The sequence below is a fragment of the Mus pahari genome, chromosome 14 (assembly GCF_900095145.1).
Source record: "Mus pahari chromosome 14, PAHARI_EIJ_v1.1, whole genome shotgun sequence".
Classification (NCBI taxonomy): Eukaryota; Metazoa; Chordata; class Mammalia; order Rodentia; family Muridae; genus Mus; species Mus pahari.
Window position 1 is genome coordinate 53,889,596 of NC_034603.1, and position 21,247 is coordinate 53,910,842.

General features: G+C 41.7%; 1 protein-coding gene across 1 annotated transcript in view; it reads right to left on the bottom strand.

Annotated features, from left to right (window-relative positions):
* The window catches only part of Ints2 (integrator complex subunit 2), a 42,340-nt gene extending 23,870 nt beyond the window's left edge, over positions 1-18,470 (bottom strand). Inside the window, exons 1-11 of the mRNA XM_021212337.2 lie at positions 18,100-18,470; positions 17,283-17,421; positions 14,765-14,867; positions 13,922-14,035; positions 12,039-12,169; positions 11,442-11,764; positions 10,783-10,830; positions 6,543-6,668; positions 2,330-2,401; positions 2,122-2,236; positions 343-411 (exon numbers count right to left, since the gene is read on the bottom strand). Of these exons, the coding sequence (XP_021067996.2) occupies positions 343-411; positions 2,122-2,236; positions 2,330-2,401; positions 6,543-6,668; positions 10,783-10,830; positions 11,442-11,764; positions 12,039-12,169; positions 13,922-14,035; positions 14,765-14,867; positions 17,283-17,421; positions 18,100-18,455 (1,596 nt within the window). The 5' untranslated portion in view covers positions 18,456-18,470. The remainder of the gene's footprint in view (positions 1-342; positions 412-2,121; positions 2,237-2,329; positions 2,402-6,542; positions 6,669-10,782; positions 10,831-11,441; positions 11,765-12,038; positions 12,170-13,921; positions 14,036-14,764; positions 14,868-17,282; positions 17,422-18,099) is intronic.
* Between the last annotated feature and the right edge of the window lie 2,777 nt (positions 18,471-21,247).

Here is a 21,247-nt window from a genome sequence, read left to right on the forward strand (position 1 = left end):
AAAAAAAAAAAAAAAAAAAGAACCAGAAGCTAGTCTGTAATGTAACTGCAAGTGCTTTATAACCCAGAGTTAACCAGGCTCTGTTTTCTCAAGAGCAATCCAAATCAAATCATTAACCCATAAGAGTACATTACCAATATCTACAACCATACTCTTAAGTACCCACTCAAAGTTTTCAAGAATCTATAAACTCAAAACGTACTGTTTTGTAATGAGGTAAATGCATTATTCACAGATAGTTTAAGGATGAAATAAATTATCATTACAAATTGAAAGTGATGAAAAAGACTTACTTTATTCTTTTAAGTAGTTTAGTGAGGAGCTAAGGACAGAAGGAAGTACCTGCTCTGTAAAGATCTCCTGTGTGAAGATTGTCTTCATCCTGCTCAAGGAGCTCGGCTTAATCACAATCTACAACAGTTAAGAGAATTCCGGTAGCATGTGAAACCGTGTGAAGTATGTTTATTCTCACGAATTTATTACCCAAAATGGTATGATGTACAATATTAATGTTGAAAACTTAAATTTTTCTCTCATAAGTGACTTCTCAAGCCTGACTGAAGTAGAACCAACATAAAACATACTTAGTAAAAGCAGTGCACACATGTGCATGCGTGTAATCACAGGCGCTTGGGAGGCTGAGGCTGGTGGATCACTAGAACCCAGGAGATCAGGAGCAACCTGGGCAATATAGTACTTTAAAATTACTTAATAAATTGTACTAACTATTGGCATCTTTTATCCAACAAATGGAGACCATAAAAACAAAAAAAAAAAACAAAAAAACATAGTTCACTCACACATTTTACACACATGACACTACACAGACAACTGTACTTCAAATGAACTATCTTAAATTCAATGCAGACCTGAAGTATATATAGTGCAAGGGAGCTTGACTAATTCAAGAAAAGCCTTATGTTGTTCTTTAGTACTGAGAAAAAAAAGATTTCAATGTAAAGCATAAAGCCACAAATAAACTAGAATAAAGTTTGGTAAGTTGAGTGTGATTCCTCACACCTACAACCCAGCAGTCCTGTGAAAAGGCAGGGGAATCACATAAAAGTTTGAGCCACTCCAGGCTACAAACAAAACCTTTTCTAAAAGAAACAAAACAAAAACAAACAAACAAAAGAACAGAATAACTAACTTTACTAATAATCAGTAAAATATAAAAAGAGGGACCGGACCATTCTCCACCAAATGTGCAGGCCAGGCACAGTGGTACCCGCCTTTAATCCCAGCTCTCAGGAGGCAGAGGCAGAGGCAGAGGCAGAGGCAGAGGCTGACAGAGCTGTATGGTTTGAGGCCAGCCTGGTCTACATACCAAGTTCCAGGACAGCCAGGGCTATATAGGGAGACCTTGTCTCGATAAATAAATATATAAATAAATTTAAAACCAAAAGTTACAAAGAATGGGGCTGTCTAGGCATGGTAAGACTTTAGGAAACCAAGGGCTCTGATGCATTAATATGAACAGTAAAACTGGAAACATCTCTATGAAAAATAGTATGATAGAACCCACAAACACTTGGCAAATTCTCACTTATTGAGTAATTCTGGCCATAGTTTTATCTTAAATATTCTAAGTATATGAGGGTACAGCTGTATGACTACCTGTGTTTACATTTATATGAATTTATTCATCTAAGGTTTAGAATAAATTAGAAAATCTACATAGAAGATTAAAAAAAAAAAAGGCATTGAGGGCAGCATGGGTTCCAGGCCAGCCTGTCTCAAACACCAACAACAAAACAGAAGCCTGGAGAAATGGCATCCATGTGAGGTTACCCAGACTCTGGCACCTGGGTCTCCTACTCCCACTTCTGGCTTCTGTGGGCAACTACACACATGTACACATGCCCACAGACACCCATACATATACAAAATTTGAATAAATGTAATTCCTATTTTTCTAGGAATTCTGAATAAAATTTCAAACTAGCAAACATCTAAAACTACTTAAATGAACACAATGTATTTATTTTATACTATAACAGATTATAGATATACTAGTTTTATGTATGTGTGTATATATAGTTATATAGTTATATATGTAATTATATACTATAACTAGCATAGACACACTTTCTTTCAGAAAAAAAGATAATTAGCAATTACCTTCATCCCCAAAGTGGAGCAGACTAAGTCAATGATAGCGCTAAGCTGGTTGCTATGGAAATACATGGCCACCAATAACAACATCTCCCCAAAAGAAGCAGAGACACCTGATGTACTGTTAAAACAGAAGAAAAACTATGAATTTCAAGGAGGGAATAAAGAAGAAAAGCTTTCTCAACCGAGAGGAATGAATGGCTGCTTGCCCTACCTCTCGAAGTACGCCTCTTCCTTGATCATCCAGCTGAGCCACAGCACCATCAGCTGCTCCTGCTCCGGCGTGCTGCAGAGACACCGTGTCACCAGAGAGCAATGTCACCACGTCACCAGAGCGTGGTGGCAGCACGCTGAAAGACGCTTTTCCTTATGCTTAAAGACTTATTTATTCTTATGTTCTATGTATAAGGATCCTGCCTATTTGCACCATGTGCATGCCTGCTGCCCTCAGATCCCTTGGAACTGGAGTTTCAGATGGTTCTGAGCCACTGTGTTGGTGCTGGGAACTGAACTCAGAACCTCTGCAAGAGCATGAACTGTTATTTACCGCTGAGCTGTCGCTCCAGCCCTGAAATTATTTTTCATAGGAGTTTTTTTTTTTCTTCTCTACTTTGAAATACCAACTCAAATTAATGGTTTGCTGAATTTAATCATTAATTATAAACAAGATGAAAACTCAAAGATGGAGGCTTTGCCTTCATCAACCTGAACTGTCAAAACCTCCTCAATTCTTAGTAACTATATATTTGTAAGTTGAAGAGAGTGACATTGCCTCTTATTCCTTGGAAAAACAAAGGTCTCTGGGATTAAAGTGTTAAAAGGACTACATTAAGAACTAATCAGTTATTTCCTATAGGAAAACATTTTTAAAATCTAATGTTAAAGAGTAAGCATCGAATTTGGTGGTTAAACCTTTAATCCTAGCTCTTGGGAGACAGGAAGGCAGATCTCTATGAATTCAAGACTAGCCTGGTCTACATGGTAAGACCCTGTCTCAAAAGAACAACAACAAAAAACCTCCGTACACATCAAAAAGTCAGAAACCAAGTTCTAAAAGCTAACAAACTAATGCATCTTTTAATTCAAATTTAATTTATGGAAATATTTTGGGTAGAATTTTAAATTTTATACAGAAATTATTACTAATCATAAAAACTAAGAATATGAGCTTACCATATTTTAAATGGTTATAAAAATGTAACAGTAATAACTGTTTTTAAGTTTTTCTTTTTCCTTCATTTATTTATTTATTTATTGAGAGTGTATATAGCATGACATGTGTGTAGAGGTCAGAGGACAACTTGCGGGAATCAGTTCTCTCCTTCACCATGTAAGTCCAGAGGATCCAACTCAGTTATCAGCTTGGTAAGGGCCAGAGTGAGTGCCTTTACCCACTCACTGGGTCATCTCACTGACCCAATTGCAGTAATAACTTCTTTAGAAAAATCATCATATTTAAATTTTAAAAGGCACTCTGACTTTAACTTGTGTAAAAATGTCAAGGCTCTCTTCTACCTCACTGCAGGTAAAACAGAAAACAACTGAACAGTGTGCTTTTCTCACTAAACTAAGAAAATCTAAAAGGCCATTTATAGCTATACATAATATTGTGCTCAATTATTTTCCAATCATTCAACTAAGGCAAGACAGTGCTATAAGGGAGGGTGCCTAGAGGCGTGCCAGACCCAGTGGGACACCATATCTGCAGTTCCTGACAGTGTGATCTGAAACCTAAGTTTATCCTTCTGAACTGTAGTCCTCCTACCAAATACCCATGGCACCTCAACGAAATGAGGACTAGAGGTAATGGTTATAAGGGCCTGGAGAAAACCCTGAAGCATACAGTTACCACATAATACTTATATTTAATTTATATATAATTTGACTAACATTATACTTTCCTGAACAGTACTATAATTTCATTAAAAGAAATTTCTAGGTTGGGGAAAAGGCTCAGAAGGTTAAAAAAAAAAGCACCTGAGTTTGATCCCTGGGACCCATATGAAGGAAGAACTAACTCCCACAACTCTACACACATACAGGGCACATGCTTGCCCACACACATACACATGTACACACAAAATCAATGCAATAAAAACTCCTTAACAAAAGGGCTTAGAGAAAATGAGTAGCCTTCAATGAAGCAAGGGCTACTATAACAAAGCAAGTTCAGTATCAGAACTCAGTCAACAAACAAGCAATCTTAAAACATGGGAGGTGAAAGCAGGAAAACTAGGAGTTGAAGGACAATCTTAACAATACATTAAGTTCCAGACAAGATCATCTACAAAAATAAAATAACAACAACAAAAAAACAAAGGAAGGAATAAAAGGACAAAGAGAGAGCTCTTGGGAATTAAGCTGCAGTAAGATGGAGCCCAAGAGGCACAGTGTCTGTCTGCAGCAGTGAAACCACCTGTCACGGGCTGCAGCCATGGCGGGATAACTGCTAAACCGCCAGGAACACTGAGCTACACCAGTGGACGAGTGCATTTGCTGTTATGGTTTATGGTACTTTTCACAAAGAAGGAGCAAAGCACAGAGAAAAGCACGAGATAAGAAAATCCAATGGCTGGTTGCTCTGAAAGAGTCACAAGAGGACTGAGGTCAGGAGACCCCAGGGGAAGACCCCAGCAGCACAGCACGACAGTGTGTGGACATCCCCTACAACGGAAGCATTGGCTTCTAGTTGGAAAGGACCCACTGGACACCTCCAATGATAGATAATACGAACTGGGGCAGGGTCTGACAATGCTGTGTAATCCCAGCATTGGAGGGCTGCAGCAAGTATTGCAGTCAATTCCAGGCCAGCCAGAAAGACTGTCTCAAATAAACAAACAAAACAAAAAAGAGGCCGGGTGGTGGTAGTGCACACCTTTAGTCCCAGCACTTGGGAGGCAGAGGCAGCATGAGTTCGAGGCCAGCATGGTCTATAGAGTGAGTTCCAGGACAGCCAGGGCTACACAGAGAAACCCTGTATCGGAAAAAAAAAAAAAAAAAAAAAACGGAAAAAAAAAAAAAAAAAAAAAAAAAAAGAGACCAAATATTCTCTACAACTTTTGAAACCATGTGAGAAAGAGCCAAGTCTACATGTTTACACAGTGATAGAAGAGGCTACACAAAGGGACAAGGAATTGGAATGACTTTAGACATTGACAACAAAGCAAGAAGTTAGAAGACAAGGAAACGAGCACACACTTTTAAAATCCTCAAATTATTTCCTGCTTAGAATTCTACATGCCATCAAACCACTGTCCAAAGGTCAGAATGTCGGCATTTTCAGAAATCCACCCCTGTTCTGAAGAATTTTCCTCCCACATGACTGCTTTCTAAAGATTCAAAATGAAAAACTAGTCTTGTATACAGCAGTAGGACACCAGGCACAGAGGGACCCAGCCACGACTGGGGCAGACAACACTGCTCTAGGCAAGATTTCTGAAAGAGATGAAACCAATAAACTGTGTAATGAGTCAGAACAGATGCCCAGGAGGTCTAGCTGCATCTTGTTCCTTTGTTGGTGTTTTGTGTGTCAGTGGTTTGCTTGGTACTTTGAGACAATGTCTTACTTTGTAGCTTAGGCCAGTCTCAAACACAAGGCAGTCCTCTTGCCTTAGTCTCATGTGGGTTGGGATTAGAGGCATGAAACACCACAACCAGCAAGATTTGGTTTTGCAGTTTGGAGTTGAATTATTACTACATAGTACACCAAGAAAATTCAAAACAAAATTGCAGCCAAACCTGATAACTAGGGTTCAATCCTTGAAGCCCACATGGTAGAAGAAATGAGTCCTGTAAGTTGTTCTTTGACCTTCATACATGCACATAGCACATGCACACGTGTGTACATGCATACCCACACCCTCAATCAATGTGCTAACTAAACAAATAATAAAAAATAAACAAGTAAGAAATAAATAGGCCGGGCGTGGTGGCGCACGCCTTTAATCCCAGCACTAGGGAGGCAGAGGCAGGCGGATTTCTGAGTTCGAGGCCAGCCTGGTCTACAAATTAAGTTCCAGGTCAGCCAGGGCTATACAGAGAAACCCTGTCTCGAAAAACCAAAAAAAAGAAAAAAAGAAAAAAAAAAGAAATAAAGAAGTAAGAAATTTTTACAATTACTAGTAAAACCCAACACAACTCCAGAACTAAAAGAAGGAAAAAAGTAGAGAATCACTAGCCTTTAACAATGTTCAGAAGAAACACTGACAAAGACTAATAAAATGGCTAGCATTAGTAGATACTGATTCCCTTTTATTGGCCAGTTTAATAACTTGTTTTAATAACATGTTTTTTATACACCCTTTCTAGTAGCAACACTCCTGCTAGGCGAACATGTTACCTACACTACATGCTCGCCCCTACATGAACATTTAGATAAATAGATAAAAGCCCTTTGGGAAGGCAGAGTGACTTGTACAGCACGGTACCTGACAAGTGTGGAGAAGGCCAGCAGCATACAGAAGGAGAGGGAAACAAAGCGAACCCCGGCCGGCGTGGCAGGAGGTCGGCTGGTCATCAGCTGCAGCAACTGCTCAGCTTCTTCTTCAGTTGGCCTGAAAGGGTAAACAGTTTCTGTTTGCTTTTAGTTCAGTAAGAAAACAAGCAAATATTCTAACATTGTAACCCTTCACATACAAACGTTTGAACCTCACTGTAAAAAAAAACTACATCCAATTCCTTATACTTACTTTGTGCATGTGTGTGCACGTGCACAGGTATGTGTTGTGCTGTGTGCTGTGTGAGGGTTGTGGGTGAGTAACGCACATGAATGCATGAGTGTTCATGTCTGGGTATGCATGCAGGGGCAGAGGAAGGGGCTCTGTCTTACTGTCTCGGGCAGAAGCTAGCTGCCCCCACTAGGCCTGCTGACCACAAGCTCTATCTCTTCCTATTTACACGAGGTGACATCACAGACATGTTCAACCATGCTCATCGTTTTAGATGAGTGCTAGAGACTTAAACTCAAGTCCATCATGATTGTAGAGTGATCATTCGTTTTTTGTTTTTTTTTTAAAGACTTATTCATTCATTTTATGTGTGTGAGTACACTGTCGCTGTTTTCAGACACACCGGAAGAGGGCATCAGATTCCATTACAGATGGTTGTGAGCTACCAGGTGATTGCTGGGAATTGAACTCATGACCTCTGGAAGAGCAGTCAGTGTTCTTAACCACTGAGCCATCTCTCCAGCCCTAGAGTGAGCATTCTTACCCCTGAGTCATTACCCCAACCTCAACCCCAACCCCTTCATCTTTATTGGTCAATTCATCACTTTCAATTGTCTCCTTTTTACATAGCACATGATTTACCACAGAGAATGGGAAGTGGAATTACTTTGTTGTCTGCAAAAACCAAATAAATAATCAGGGTTCAGTGATCAACAGACTTCCAAGAAGTAATAGCAGCGGTCCTAGACATGAAGAGCACGTATTACTTATGTGTAGCCATGTGTCCTAAAGAGCTCACAGCGATTTGCACTTTATACAATTATGGGGTAATGGATTGTAAATGACTTAAATTTGAACCAAACTGATGGGCCAGTATTTGCTTACCTAAACTGTCAGACCTGAAAGGCACATGAGCAGGAGATACACACAGGAATGCTCAGACATTATTATACGAGCTGAGGGCACTATTCAAAATGATTTCGTACAGTAACTTAGAAACCTTGTGTTCCTGTCAAGTCTAAAGGATTTCCTTCAACTGGGGCTCAGGACAGGAGTGGATCACTCACAGGTCACTCAGGGGTATCTTCTCAAGTGTGGTAAAATCACAGAACCTTTACACCGGGATTAAAAACTTAGAAACTACTCTTGTCTCTCTGATATTTGCATAATTCTATTTGTAACCAGACCACATTAGATCAAAATATTTATGTTTTTTGGTTTTTTGAGATAGGATTTCTCTGTGTAGCCCTGGCTGTCCTGGAACTCACTCTGTAGACCAGGCTGGCCTCGAACTCAGAAATCCACCTGCCTCTGCCTCCCAAGTGCTGGGATTAAAGGTGTGCACCACCACCACCCAGCGAGGATCCTGTTCTAACTGCAGTTCTATTTTAACAAGTCAAGAAAACTCAAAATATATTCCTCTACTCACCCCAGTTTGCACTGATTGCAGAGGAAAGGCTAAATTAGTACAAATTAGGTTGTGAATAGTAATTAATAGTAATTTAGCTGAGTGTGGCAGTCCAAATTTGTAAATCTCATCACTCTGGAGACAGAGGCAGGAGAGCTGCCTGAGACCAGGCCAGTCTACATGGCACAATACTGCCGGGGTACAGAATAAAAACTTGTTTAAAAAATTAAGTAAGGCTTGCAAGCTGGCTCAGGGGTTAAATAAGAGCAGTTGCTCTTGCAGAGGACTTGGGTTTGATTCCCAGCACCTACACTGTCCTTCCAATCCCTAAGGCAGCACAACAGCTAGCGTGTATTTGGAGACCTGCAAACCTCCGTCTTAAGCGCTAGCTCTCCCTTTAATTATGCGCTGCATGGTACATCAGGTAATCTCTCTAAAGCCCAAGTTCCTTCCTGACAAGGAAATAAACAGTGGTATTACGTGCCTTTAGAGATGCCATGACTCAGAGTCCGTACCTCAGAGGCAACACTCCAGTCCAGCTCTCCAGGCAGGGATGTCTTAGCCATCACTCACTCTTCAAGTCTATCACTGTACCTGACAAGTGGCAAGCACTCAATGCTTACTAAGAAACCAATGAACAAAGAAAGATCATACACAAGAACGGAATGCTAAACTACAAACAGAGACACATTTCCTTAGCCACGTATGGGGGCAGATAACTGTAATCAGTGCTTATTATTTTTAAGACTGCTGTTAAGGAAAGTATAATAAACATGCCTGAACAGCAGTGTTAAATTCCAAGAAGAAACATGTGTGGTGCCCAAAGGGCTAGGAAAAACAGGAAGAGCACACTGACTTCTCAGCATACAGCCATACGCCAGTCACATAATACATGTGCGTTCCCTTTACTTTTAAAAAGCAAAGCAATGGGGGGCTGGTGAGATGGCTCAGTGGGTAAGAGCACCTGACTGCTCTTCCGAAGGTCCGGAGTTCAAATCCCAGCAACCACATGGTGGCTCATAACCATCNGCAACCACATGGTGGCTCATAACCATCCGTAACAAGATCTGACGCCCTCTTCTGGAGTGTCTGAAGACAGCTACAGTGTACTTACATATAATAAATAACTAAATAAAAAANAAAANAAAATAAAATTTAAAAAAAAGCAAAGCAATGGACTGGAAAGAAAGTAAGTCTGCAATGTAGAATGATGTGATACCTTGGCACAAAACTAGTTTTTAACCCATCCACAGGCTGCCCTCTTTCAACCTGAACTGTTAAAGTCACTCTGCACTAGCAAATTCTACTCAGAAGCACTAAAAAAGTGGTCAAAGTGGTGGAGCTGGGGAATGATGGCGCACACCTTTAACTCCAGCACTCCTGGGGGGGGGGGGGGTGCAGGGGGATCTCTGTGAGTTTGAGGCCAGCCTGGTCTACAGAGTGAGTTCCAAGACAGCCAGGACCACAGAGAGGAAACCCTGTCTCAAAAAGCAAGCAAGCAAGCATACAAACAAACGAACAAACAAACAATAAATAAATAAATAAATAAATGGAAAAGGAAAGAAGAGAAAAAAAAATTAAAAACACATGTTGACTGGGGAAGAGTGCTGGCAATGGAGGCCACGCCTATAGTCAATGCCAACATGCACAAGGATTCACTTAGACTCAGACTGGATCAGCCTGGGCTTCCATACTCCAGAACAGCCAAGGCAACAAAGGAAGCCTATATCAAACACATTCACACATGCACACGTGCGCACACATGCGTACACACACACACACACAAGAAAGGAACAAACCTACTGCAAGACACATCTGTAACCTCAACTGCTCAGGTTAGAGAAAGAAGCCAAGTTCAAGAACAACCTTGGCAACTTAGTGAGACTTAGCAGCTCAGTGGGAACATGCTCACAGGGTATATGAGAGGCTCTGGCTTCAATCCCAGGACCACAAAACATAATACATCACATTGTTTATTAAATTATTATTTACAATAAAATATCTGATATATATCAAAAGGTAAATAGAAAAACAAAATGAATATATACACACAATGGTGTATTATTTAACCTTAAAAAGGAAGGAAATTCCTTTGGGGTGGGGGGGTCTATATGGTGGAGGAGGTCACAGGATGTAGTCCAGCTGGCAGAGAATGTGATATGTATCTAGCCCATAATCCTGCCTCTAGCTACTTAACTGTGTGACAGTATTAAAGGTATACGTAACAATGCCTAGCTAAGGAAATTCTGACACATCCTGCAAGAATGAACTTTGGAACCTTTACCATACTCTGCTTTTACATGGATACTAGGGCTCTAAAGTCAAGTCCTTCTGTGTATATAGCAAGCATTTTACCTGCTGAGTCTCTAGCCCTATACTGTGAATGTTCTGAACTGTATCTAAAAAAATGAATAAATGCAAACTTGGATATGTATTTTACCACACACACAGACACACATCTATTAAATTATAAATTATAACTTACTTTGATGCTCTACTGTAAGAGTTCTCAAAACCCTAACATAGGAACCTAGAGCATCCCCAAATTCTTTCAGTGGTCCAGAAAGTTCAAATACAATATTGAGACAGTGCCTTGTCCCACCCATTCTTACTAGGGTACAGTACATTCTCCAAAGACTTCTGCTAAACTAGACTTTGAAGAGATGTAAAAACTGTAAAGCAGTACTATTTCACTAGTTTGTTTTTTTAAACACTTGTATTTTTAAAAATGTAATGTTTACTAGGCATGGTGGGACACTCCTATGATCTCTGTAATCAGGAGGCTTAGGCACAAGTCCAAGGAAGAATTGAGAGCCAGCCTTGACTAAATACCAAGACCAAGCACAAAAGTACACACACACATACTATCTCTCTCTCTCTCCCTGTTTATATTTAATTGATCTTTTTTATTTTTAATAAGCTAAGCATTTGAAAATTTTGAATTTCTAATTGGGAAATATCAAAAGACAAAAGCAATATAAACATATGGCTTTCATATCCTTTATTAATTTTTTTTTTTTAAATGTAAGGAGGTTCCTAAAACTAAGTCTGACAACCACTGGTCTAAAGATACCTTTTCTTTCCTTTGTTTCCCCCTTCCCACCATGGCTTTTGTTTGGTATTTTTAGACACAGTCTCTCTATGTAGCCTTGGCTGGCCTGGAAGATGATATGTAGACCAGGCTGGCCTCAAATTCCTAGAGATCCATTTGACTCCTACTGCAGAGTCCTGGGATAAAGGTATGTGCCCACAATGCCTGACTCCCATGGCGTTTAGTCTTGCAATCATAGTAATCCTCCTGCTTCAGTCTCCCAAGTGCAGGGATTACTGTATGAGCCACCAGGCCTAGGTAACAAGCTCCTTCTAACGAGTCTTCCCTACACTCATGCATGACTCTCACCTGTTGTCCATTTCGAATGAAGGTTCCAAACCAAGTCCTGACTTTTGCATTTGTTCCAAGAAGCAAGCCACTAACAAAGCAAACCAAGTCACTCACTCCATCTTCACAAGCTTCAGTTTTAGTATGATCCAATGTCAAAGCTACTCCAAGGCCTGGCAAGTGACATTCTTCCACCTAACACAGCAGAGAAAAATAAGTTAAACTCAATACAGTAAGGAAAAGGTCTAGGACATTTCAAAATTTAATGCACCTCAAGTTCAGAGGAAAAGAGCTCACAAAACATAAGACCCAAGAGGGAGGCAGCATACTCAGCTATGCTGACTATATGAATAAATGAATAAAATTCATATATGAATAAAATTCCCCATTTCTAAAGGATTCTCAAACAATCTTGAGAAAAATCCTACTATAAAAAGTGCTGTCACAAAAAGACAAGAGACTCACTTACCACCATGCCCCGGACCTTCAGGGCCTGGGAAGGATTCATCCTGCACAGGAATCGTAAGGCGTCTGTCCTGCGCCTCCCTCCAAGGCTTTCTTCATCCTGCCGTTCTCCATTTTTAATCAGGCCTCTACAAACTATCATTTAAGAGCCTCTATTATTTTAAGCTTTGTCAAGCTTTTTTAAGTAAGGTGTTATAAACCACTTCTTCATTCTTGAAAAGTAACCATTTATGCAGCTTAAACAGTGTAGAAGAAAGACACTGGGAACTTGATAATATTGCAACAGAAACCAAGTCAACCTGAACAAAGGAATGAAACAGTCCTGGCAAATAACCCTGGAGGACAACACCTAGTCCCACCTGCTACTATAAACCCACAAGGACAAAGTTAGTGAACAACTAAATAGACTCAAGCTGGCCAAGATACACAGCTCTAATCACAGCACTAGGGAGCTGGAGGAGAATCTCCAATTGGAGGTCAGCCTGGACAACGTAGCAAAATCCAGGCAAACTGGAGCTAAACAGGGATTCAGTGTCACAAGGAAAACAACAACAAAGCTAAGGCTGAGCTCAGCAGCCAAGCACCTGACAGAACACTGATGAGGCTCTGCAATCAATTCTGAGAAAACAAAACAGCAATTAGTGCAGCCTAGTAATGATGCTGTAATCTGAGCTACTCCAGAGTCTGAGGCTCACAAGTCTAAAGATCACAAGTTCAAAGTCCGCTTGAGCAACAAAGTGAGTTCAAGTCTAGCCTGGACATCTTTGTGACCCCTGTCTCAGAGTGAAGAAGTTAAAAGAGGGATAGATGAACAACAGTGGCAGAGGGCTTGCCACGCCAGTGCAAGGCTCTGTGCTCAATCCCCAGGACTGAAAAGATATTTTACTTTTAAAATAAATTTTATCAGAATAAACGTTTTTTCCTGACAAAATCCTGGAGAAAATTGATGCCAAGAATTCTACCCTTCAAAGTTCAAGGGATAGCTCACTGGCAGAGCAAATAGCTCTGGGTCCAATCCTAAACACATATAAATAAAAACAAAATAAAAATAAATGGAAATAATCTGTACATTACAAGAAATGAAGGCATTTAATGAAGAGCACCAAAAATACTAAGTATACAGATAGAGCTTTTCCCCACAACTTAAAAAGGACTGAAAATCAGCTGGGCATGGCAGCACACATGGGTAATACCAACACAATGAAGAGGAAGCTAATTTAAAGTTCAAGGTCACCTAGGCTACACTGTGAGACCCTGCTAAAAAAATGAGAAAAGGGTGCTGGTGACGTGGCTCAGATGCTTAGCACCAAGCCCTTCCACAGGACCCATGTGGCAGAAGGTCTACTCATGGAAGCTGACCTTTGACCTCCACATGCACATCCATATGCAAACACACACACACACACACACACACACACACACACACACACTAAACAAGGAAATATATCAGAGGAAAAAAGAATTAACTAGTTAAAATAAAAGCAGTAAGAATGTCATTTGGACTTATAATACACATCAATTAAATATATTATAAAAATGATAAAAAGGAAAGAGGAGATAAAAATAACATGGCATACCTAACCACCACAATAACTGCATTAAATGGCTAATATAACGTGCATACCCACTTCAATTAAAAGACAGACTGGTCTGCAGTGTAGCTTAGGCATTGGGTCCTACCCTTGGCCAGAAGGGAGGGAAAACACAGCACTAAACATGGTGCCATGCACCTGTTAACACCAACCCCACTCAGAAGGCAGAGGTGAAAGAATCACAGGTTATCCCAAGGGCAGCTAGGGCTAACACAGCAAGACTGTCCAAAAAACAAAAGGCCCCAAGTATGCAAAATCCAAGTTTTCCAATAATTCATTCTTAAATTATATTTACCTTCGTTAAAACTATCGGGAACATTGGCTACCAGGAGACACAAGAACCAGGCCCCATTTCTAACATGCAGCAAGGCTTCCGCGACATCCACTATAGGAAGCAGGGAAGGGAGCTCTGGAAGAAAAAAAGCCACTGTCATTACTGAGACGTGACCTCTACAGTGTTCTATGTTCAATAGCCAGACATTTCCAAGAGGGCATCAAAATTCAACTCACTTAAGCACTAGTTCTTCCGTCATATTAGCTACATAAACTTTAGTTAACCCACAGGTGCTACGTGAGGCAAGGGGGGCAGGGGGACTGCTAACTGGACAGCACAACCCGGAATACAGCAGATGTTTCCCTGAATAGTTCTGGGCTAAAGAGCTTATTTTAATTAAAATCGTTACATTTCTGTATTTTCTTTTTTTATTTTACCATATATATCTATTAAAAAGAATCTGGAGGGGGCTGGAGAGATGGCTTAGTGGTTAAGAACACCGATTGCTCTTCCAAAGGAGCAGAGTTCAAATCCCAGCAACCACATGGTGGCTCACAACCATCCGTAACAAAATCTGACTCCCTCTTCTAGAGTGTCTTAACGTCCCAAATGCTGGACCATACCCCGTTTTGATAATCTTTAAAATACCAAATTTGAGGCTGGAGAGATAATACTGCTCCTGCAAAGGACCTGAGCCCCAGCATCCCCATCTGGCAGCTTACAACTGCCTGTACCTCCAGACTCAGGACATCCAGTGCACACACCCAGACACACACAGCTCTGCAGGCTGAGGAGTCCCACAGTGACACTTCCCTAGACACTATCTGTACTGAGCTGCATCGTGGCAGTCAGTCCGTAAAGTACCTGCTTGTAAGATACAAAGGACATCTGCAGCCTCCTCCAAGTACACGGCACTCTCAAAGAGCTCCGAAGACTTGAAAAAGAACTCTCCACTGCACTCTGACACCTTAGGGAGAAGAAGGAATCAAGGAAAAAAGAACAAGTAAGTTTAAGTAAACTGTAATTGTTTTCTTTTTGGGTTTACGCTGCTGTTCAGATGGGGTCTCACCATGCACCTATGGCTGGTCTGAACTCAGCACATAGAACAAGCCACCCTTTGATCTATTGACTTGCAATGGCATAAAACACACCATTTTGTCCTTGCTTCTCTCGTACTGGGATTGAAGGTGTGCTGTCCCATACCAGCCTCAAGTCACTACTTATAATACGACTAATACACAGAGGCAAAGTTTGTGGGATACTATCAGTTTGAACAGTTTAACCATGATTATTACCCAAACACGGTAGCAGTAGTCTCAGAAGTGCATGCTGGCTACTGCTTATAATCCCAGCATTTGAGAGGCTGAGGTAAAAAAGTCTCAAGTCACAAGGTCACCCTGGCACCTAGTGAGACTCTGACCCCCTCCAAAAAAAAGAAGAGAGGGACAGAGACGGGGGGTAGAAGGATTCCCCCTACAATTCCAATCTACGTTTTTATAGATACTTAAAAGATAAGGCAAGCCAAGAAACAGTATAGAAATGTTGTATGCATACTCTGGTGATTAACAAACCCACCATTGGCCTGCAAGGCGCCTCAGCAGGTAAAAGCCCGTTGCCACACAAGCCCAGTCAACTGAGTATGACTCCCAGATCCCGCAGTGGAAGGAAGCACAGAAAGAACTCCTGAAAGGTAACTTCACACTCAAACCCTTTTAACTGATAGAGCAGTACCGCAAAAACCAAACTCATTAGCTCTACTGATCCACAGGCACAAGGTGAAAAAAACAACCAAAAAAGGAAACAAACAAAAAACCCACAAGGAATGACAACTTTGAGAATGAAACAGTGGTACATCCCAGCAAGCTTAGCACACAGAAAACTGACACAAGAAAAGATTGGAAGTCTGAAGCCATCTGAAGAAAATAGGGAGATATGTTTCAAAGGGGGAGGGAGCAGAAACTTGAAGAAGACCAAAAAAAAAAAAAATAATAATAACTTCTATGTTCCTTAAATTTCCTATGGTAATATGTACCCACATTTCTCACATAGCAAGACCATGTTAGACATTAAAAACACCACAGAAGAAAATGTCTCTTATCACACCCAGGAAGTATTTACAAGAGATGCAGGAAAATTTAAGTGTGGGAAAGGTTCAATTAACCATTAGCCAAAGGTCCATGACTTAAGTTACCTTTGTATGTGTGTATGTGTGTGTATGTGTGTGTGTGTGTGTACATGTATTTGTGTCCTTCGTTCACACTGGTGTGTTGCTGTATTTGTCTGTGCATCATCTGTGAGTTATGGATGATTGTAAGCTGCCAGGTGGGGGCTAGAAACCATGCCTGGGTCCTCTGTAAGACAATTAGTACTCTTAACTGATAAACCATCTCTCCAACCCAATGGGTCCCCCATTCTGTTGCTTGGTGTGCACACCGGGCTACCTGGCCTTGAGTTTCCAAGGATTCTCCAGTCTCTCACCTCACCATGGCCCACTAGATTACAGATGTGCACCATGTACAGATGTTCTAGAGATTCAAAGTCAAGACCAACAAAAAGGTGCTACCCAACTTAGTCATTTCTATAAGTGAAGTTTATTTTTAACAGATGTTAGGGGGCTAGAGAGAAAACATGGCTCAGTGGTTAAGAGCACTCTTGCAGAGGATCTAGGCTACATTTGGGTCCTGGCACCCACATTATGGCTCCTAATCAAGGACTCCAGTCTAAGGAATCCTATGCTCTCTTCTGAGCTCTGCAGGCTCCAGGCACTCAGAGAGTACACAGAGATATATACAAGGAAAACACTCATGTACATAAAATAAATAAAAATTTAAAAATTATTTTGAAGATATTAAAAACAATTATATCAATTCCGTACACACACACACACACACACACACACACACACAAAAATCCTGCCGGACAGTGGTGATGCACACCTTTAATTCCAGCACTTGGGAGGCAGAGGCAGGCAGATTTCTGAGTTTGACAGCCTGGTCTACTGAGTGAGTTCCAGGACAGCCAGGGCTACACAGAGATACCCTGTCTCAAAAAACCAAAAAAAAAAAAAAAAGAAAAGAAAATCCTGACTAGTTGGGTGTAGTGGCACACACCTTTAATCGCAGTACTGGATAGCAGAGACAGGTGTACCTGGTCAACCTGGTCTACAGAAAAGTCAGGACTATACAGAGAAACCCTATCTCTAAAAATAAAATAAAAAATAAAAAAATCACTTCAGTCTTTGAAAGAACACAAATCAAAGAGAAATACTAGCAGAACATGTAATCTGCCTGCCTTCTTGCTGATACTTTTTGACTATTTTCTAGATGTAGATATCAAGTCACGAATATTATGAGATGAAAAGTAAGGTTTTTTTTTAAAGCACCTTGTTCATAATTGCCAATAATTCACTCAGCACGAGCCGCAATCGACGAGGGGAATCACTGTGTTCAAACTCGAGTGTCAGTCCATGCTGAAGCTGTGATACCAGGATGCTCTCTCCACTGCCTCCTCCAAGTTTATGCCTAGTAAAGTCCAAACATGGGAAACACGTTAAGACACTGGCAAGGCAAGTCGGGCGTGGTGGCGCACGCCTTTGATCCCAGCACTTGGGAGGCAGAGGCAGGCGAATTTCTGAGTTCAAGGCCAGCCTGGTCTACAGAGAAACCCTGTCTCAAAAAAAACAAAAAAAAAACAAAAAAAAGACACTGGCAAGGCAATCCTTTCCTGCCATAATCCACTCATTGTAAATGGTTTCCATTCCTCTGAAACACTTTGTCTATATATTGCAAGAGCTCACAAACTGTAAATTAGTAATTGTCACAGACTTCAGTAACAATAGCTTTCTTTCAGATACACAAGAGGCAGGAAAGGATAAAAAAAAACCAGCCTGGAGTCTCTGGGAAATCAACGTAATTTTAAAAGCTCAGTGATTCCCATAAAACATTCCGCTGTAGAAGACCTTATCCTACTTAGTCCCCACTAAGAGTAACTGACCTAATATGTAGCTAATTTTTTCTGAGCAACATTTTATAACACGGAAAGCAGCTGTAATGAATTTAACTAGAAAAGACCTCTGTCAAATGTTTTTCCGATTTCACTCTCCCTTTTCTGGAGGAGCTCTGACAGCCCTGAGCAACATTACATCCCCTGCTTTGGAATATCAAGTAAATCCCAAGTCTGAACACAGACATGAGCTTTACCTAAGCTGCTGTTCTTTGCTGGCATCTTGCTCTAGAGCGTGGAAGTCCACAGACAACAGCGCGACAATGGAGTTGACGGCTTCCACCCCAGACAGAAGGCGGAGTATAAGTTTCTTATCCTGAGCCCAGCTTTGGCTCTGGTCAGCAGGAGCACAAAGTGCCATCCGCACTAAGCAGGGCAGGAGAAGTCTTAATTCTGGATCACTTAAGGACGCCAGGCGAACAACATCCACCTTCTGCATGGCTTCAAAAGCAAAAGGGCTGACAAACTGAAGGCTCGTGCACTCGGGCATCATCTCTCTTGATCCTAAGGAGTCAAAAACAACAAAATGAAAGTAGGTATCTACTTCCCACATAGACAACACCTTCTTTAAAATCTAACACAGTCTACTAAATGTTTAGTAGGTCCTTGCATTGGCAATGTTGTTGGCACAATTAAAGCTCAGGTTTCCATCTCTGTTTCTACTGACATCTGGAAGGTAAGAAGGACAACAGCAGAAGAATGTTTCTTCTCAATTTAGGGATCATTTGCTCTAATACTTTGTGGCCTGGTGAACCCTTCTATCCTAAACACAGTCAAGACTTCCCTCATTACGACTGTTACATGAAGCCCGGCGTGGTGGCACACTCCTTTAATCCCAGCACTTGGGAGGCAGGGGCAGGCAGATATTCTGAGTTCGAGGCCAGCCCAGTCTACAGAGTGAGTTCCAGGACAGCCAGGGCTACACGGAGAAAACCTGTCTCGAAAAAAAAAAAAAAAAAAAGACTGTTACATGAGTTCCATGAAATATGGAGAGAAAATGAACGGCTGTAGATAGATCTCTTTCCTTTCACAAGCCTACCAGATATATATAAATATCAGCTGAGCTTCTCTTTCTACCTCCCAACTACATGGAAACACTGGTAAATCATCTCACAGGCCAAAAGTAATGTCAGGTGCAAGGTTCTGAAAGCTGCAACGCTATTCTGTACCCCTATTGTTATAGGGGTAGATGTGTATGTACAGTCAGCTGAGGGAGTTAAAGAGAGTCTCATTTGGGCACTGTGGTTTTGAGTAAATTTTTTAAAGGTAGCAGAAAAGAGAGGTGACATGGAACAGTTAACAGGGACCGCTCAGTCTTAAGACCTACTCCCTAGCAGAGCATCGTGGGCAGAAACGTTGCCGTTTTCAATAGTAAGCGCTAGTCTTTTAACAGTAGAGTAAGCTCAAGGCAGAGATGACCGGACTCAGGGGTGTCTACCAGGCAGCAATGAGAACCGAGTGCCCCGAGCTGAGAAGTCAAGCGGACTTGAGACAAAGCGGCACTTGGGCCCTAGAAGCCGACGCTTCATACCTTAAGATCAACCCTCCAGCCTCAAGGGACCCACTCGGATTCCGCCTCCGAGAGCCAGACGAGGCAGAAATCTAGAGCGCGGTCCGAAGTTGGGCCTAGGCGATTATCCGGATCCCCAAACCCCGGCTATACCCGGGGTCGACTCGGGCACCAAGAACTCTGACGCTGGGACCAACCGGGCCGTCGACAGAGCGGGGATCAGAATGGGGACACTGCAAAAAATAAAAAAGATAAAAGGAAAGGGGGAAAAAAGGGAGAAGCAACCGGGAGAGAGGGGAAAGCAGAGACTTAGTTCAACCTGCACCCTGCACCTCCATTCATCCCAAGCTTCTGGCCCGCGCCGGCCACCGTACAGCACTGAGAAGACGTAGGCGGCGACCAGAAATGCCAGCTTGAGGGACCTGGGCCGCTCTGCGCGTGCGCGGGCCCGCCCCTTCCTCCGTCACCGCCCTCCCCGCTTCCGAAAGTGTGCAGAGTTACTCTTGTTACTTTTCCAGAGCTTTCCTCTTGGAACCTGTCAGATGAGTTCCTAAGCGGTCCGAGCGAAATCCCGCCCCCCGCCCCCATTATCGCGACATTTAAATAACAATAATGTATTAAATGGCAAAAGTCCGCTCTGTTCCGCAACAGAAACTTGCCTAATGGAACCCGATTTTAGCCTCTTTAAACCCCTGCCGGGGCGGTCTCATCACCAAAGTTCTAGAATCCCAAGACCTGTGTGTAGGGGAATTTTAAAAGTAATGTTGCCAGGCAGTGGTGGTGCACGTCTTTAATCCCAGCACCTGGGAGACAGAGGCAGGCGCATTTCTTGAGTTCGAGGTCAGCCTGGTCTACAAAGTGAGTTCCAGGACAGCCAGGACTACACAGAGAAACCCTGTCTCGAAAAATCAAAAATAAATAAATAAAATGAAGTAATGTAATCATAAGTCAACACACTAATGGCCAAAGTGTAATATCTTTTCATTATTTAGTTTTATGGTGTGTACCCCAAATTACAAGCGCATGCTACCACTTCCAGCTTGCATTCAAGGTTGGTTTTTTTTCCAGACAAGGTGTTGGGCCTGCAGTTCCTTAGGTAGACAAGGATGACCTGGTACTTGACACATTCCCTCTTTCTCCCCAGGGCTCATATATGTTTGGTTGCTTTCTCGGGTTTTGAGGCTACAAAAATTCTATTCAGGAGTGGGAATTTTAGGAATGGATTCTGTGGAACCTTCTCAATATTATATCTGGCACTTTGTGAAAGAAAAATCAAAACTAAAGTCTCACCATCTTAAAAATTGCAAGTCTATTTATCTCATAATAAATGTTTCTGGGAGACAGTGCCACACTATATAGCCCAGGCTGCTCTGAACTCTACATCAGCCTTCCAAATTGTGGAATTACAGGATTGTGTCATCTTGGTTGGTTTTGTTGTTGTTGTTGTTGTTGTTTTTGTGGTTGTTATTCCTGGCTCACCTAAGGTTTACATGACCTTGTTTCAAGTATAGTATTATGGATACAAAACACACACACACACACACACACACACACACGCACGCACGCACGCACGCGCGCGCGCGCGCGCGCGCGCGCGTGTGTGTGTGTGTGTGTGTGTGTGTGTGTGTGTATGACATTTGTGCATGTGTTTACTTGTGAAAAACAGTAACTCATGAAAGCTCATTTTCTCCAAGTCCTGGGACTTGAATTCATGTCATCAGGCTCAGCAACCAGCACCTAGCATGCTGTGCCATCTGTCAATCCTCTGAACTATTTTATTAAAAATGCTGCTTTTTGGGCTGGAGAGATGGCTCAGCAGTTAAGAACACTGTTCT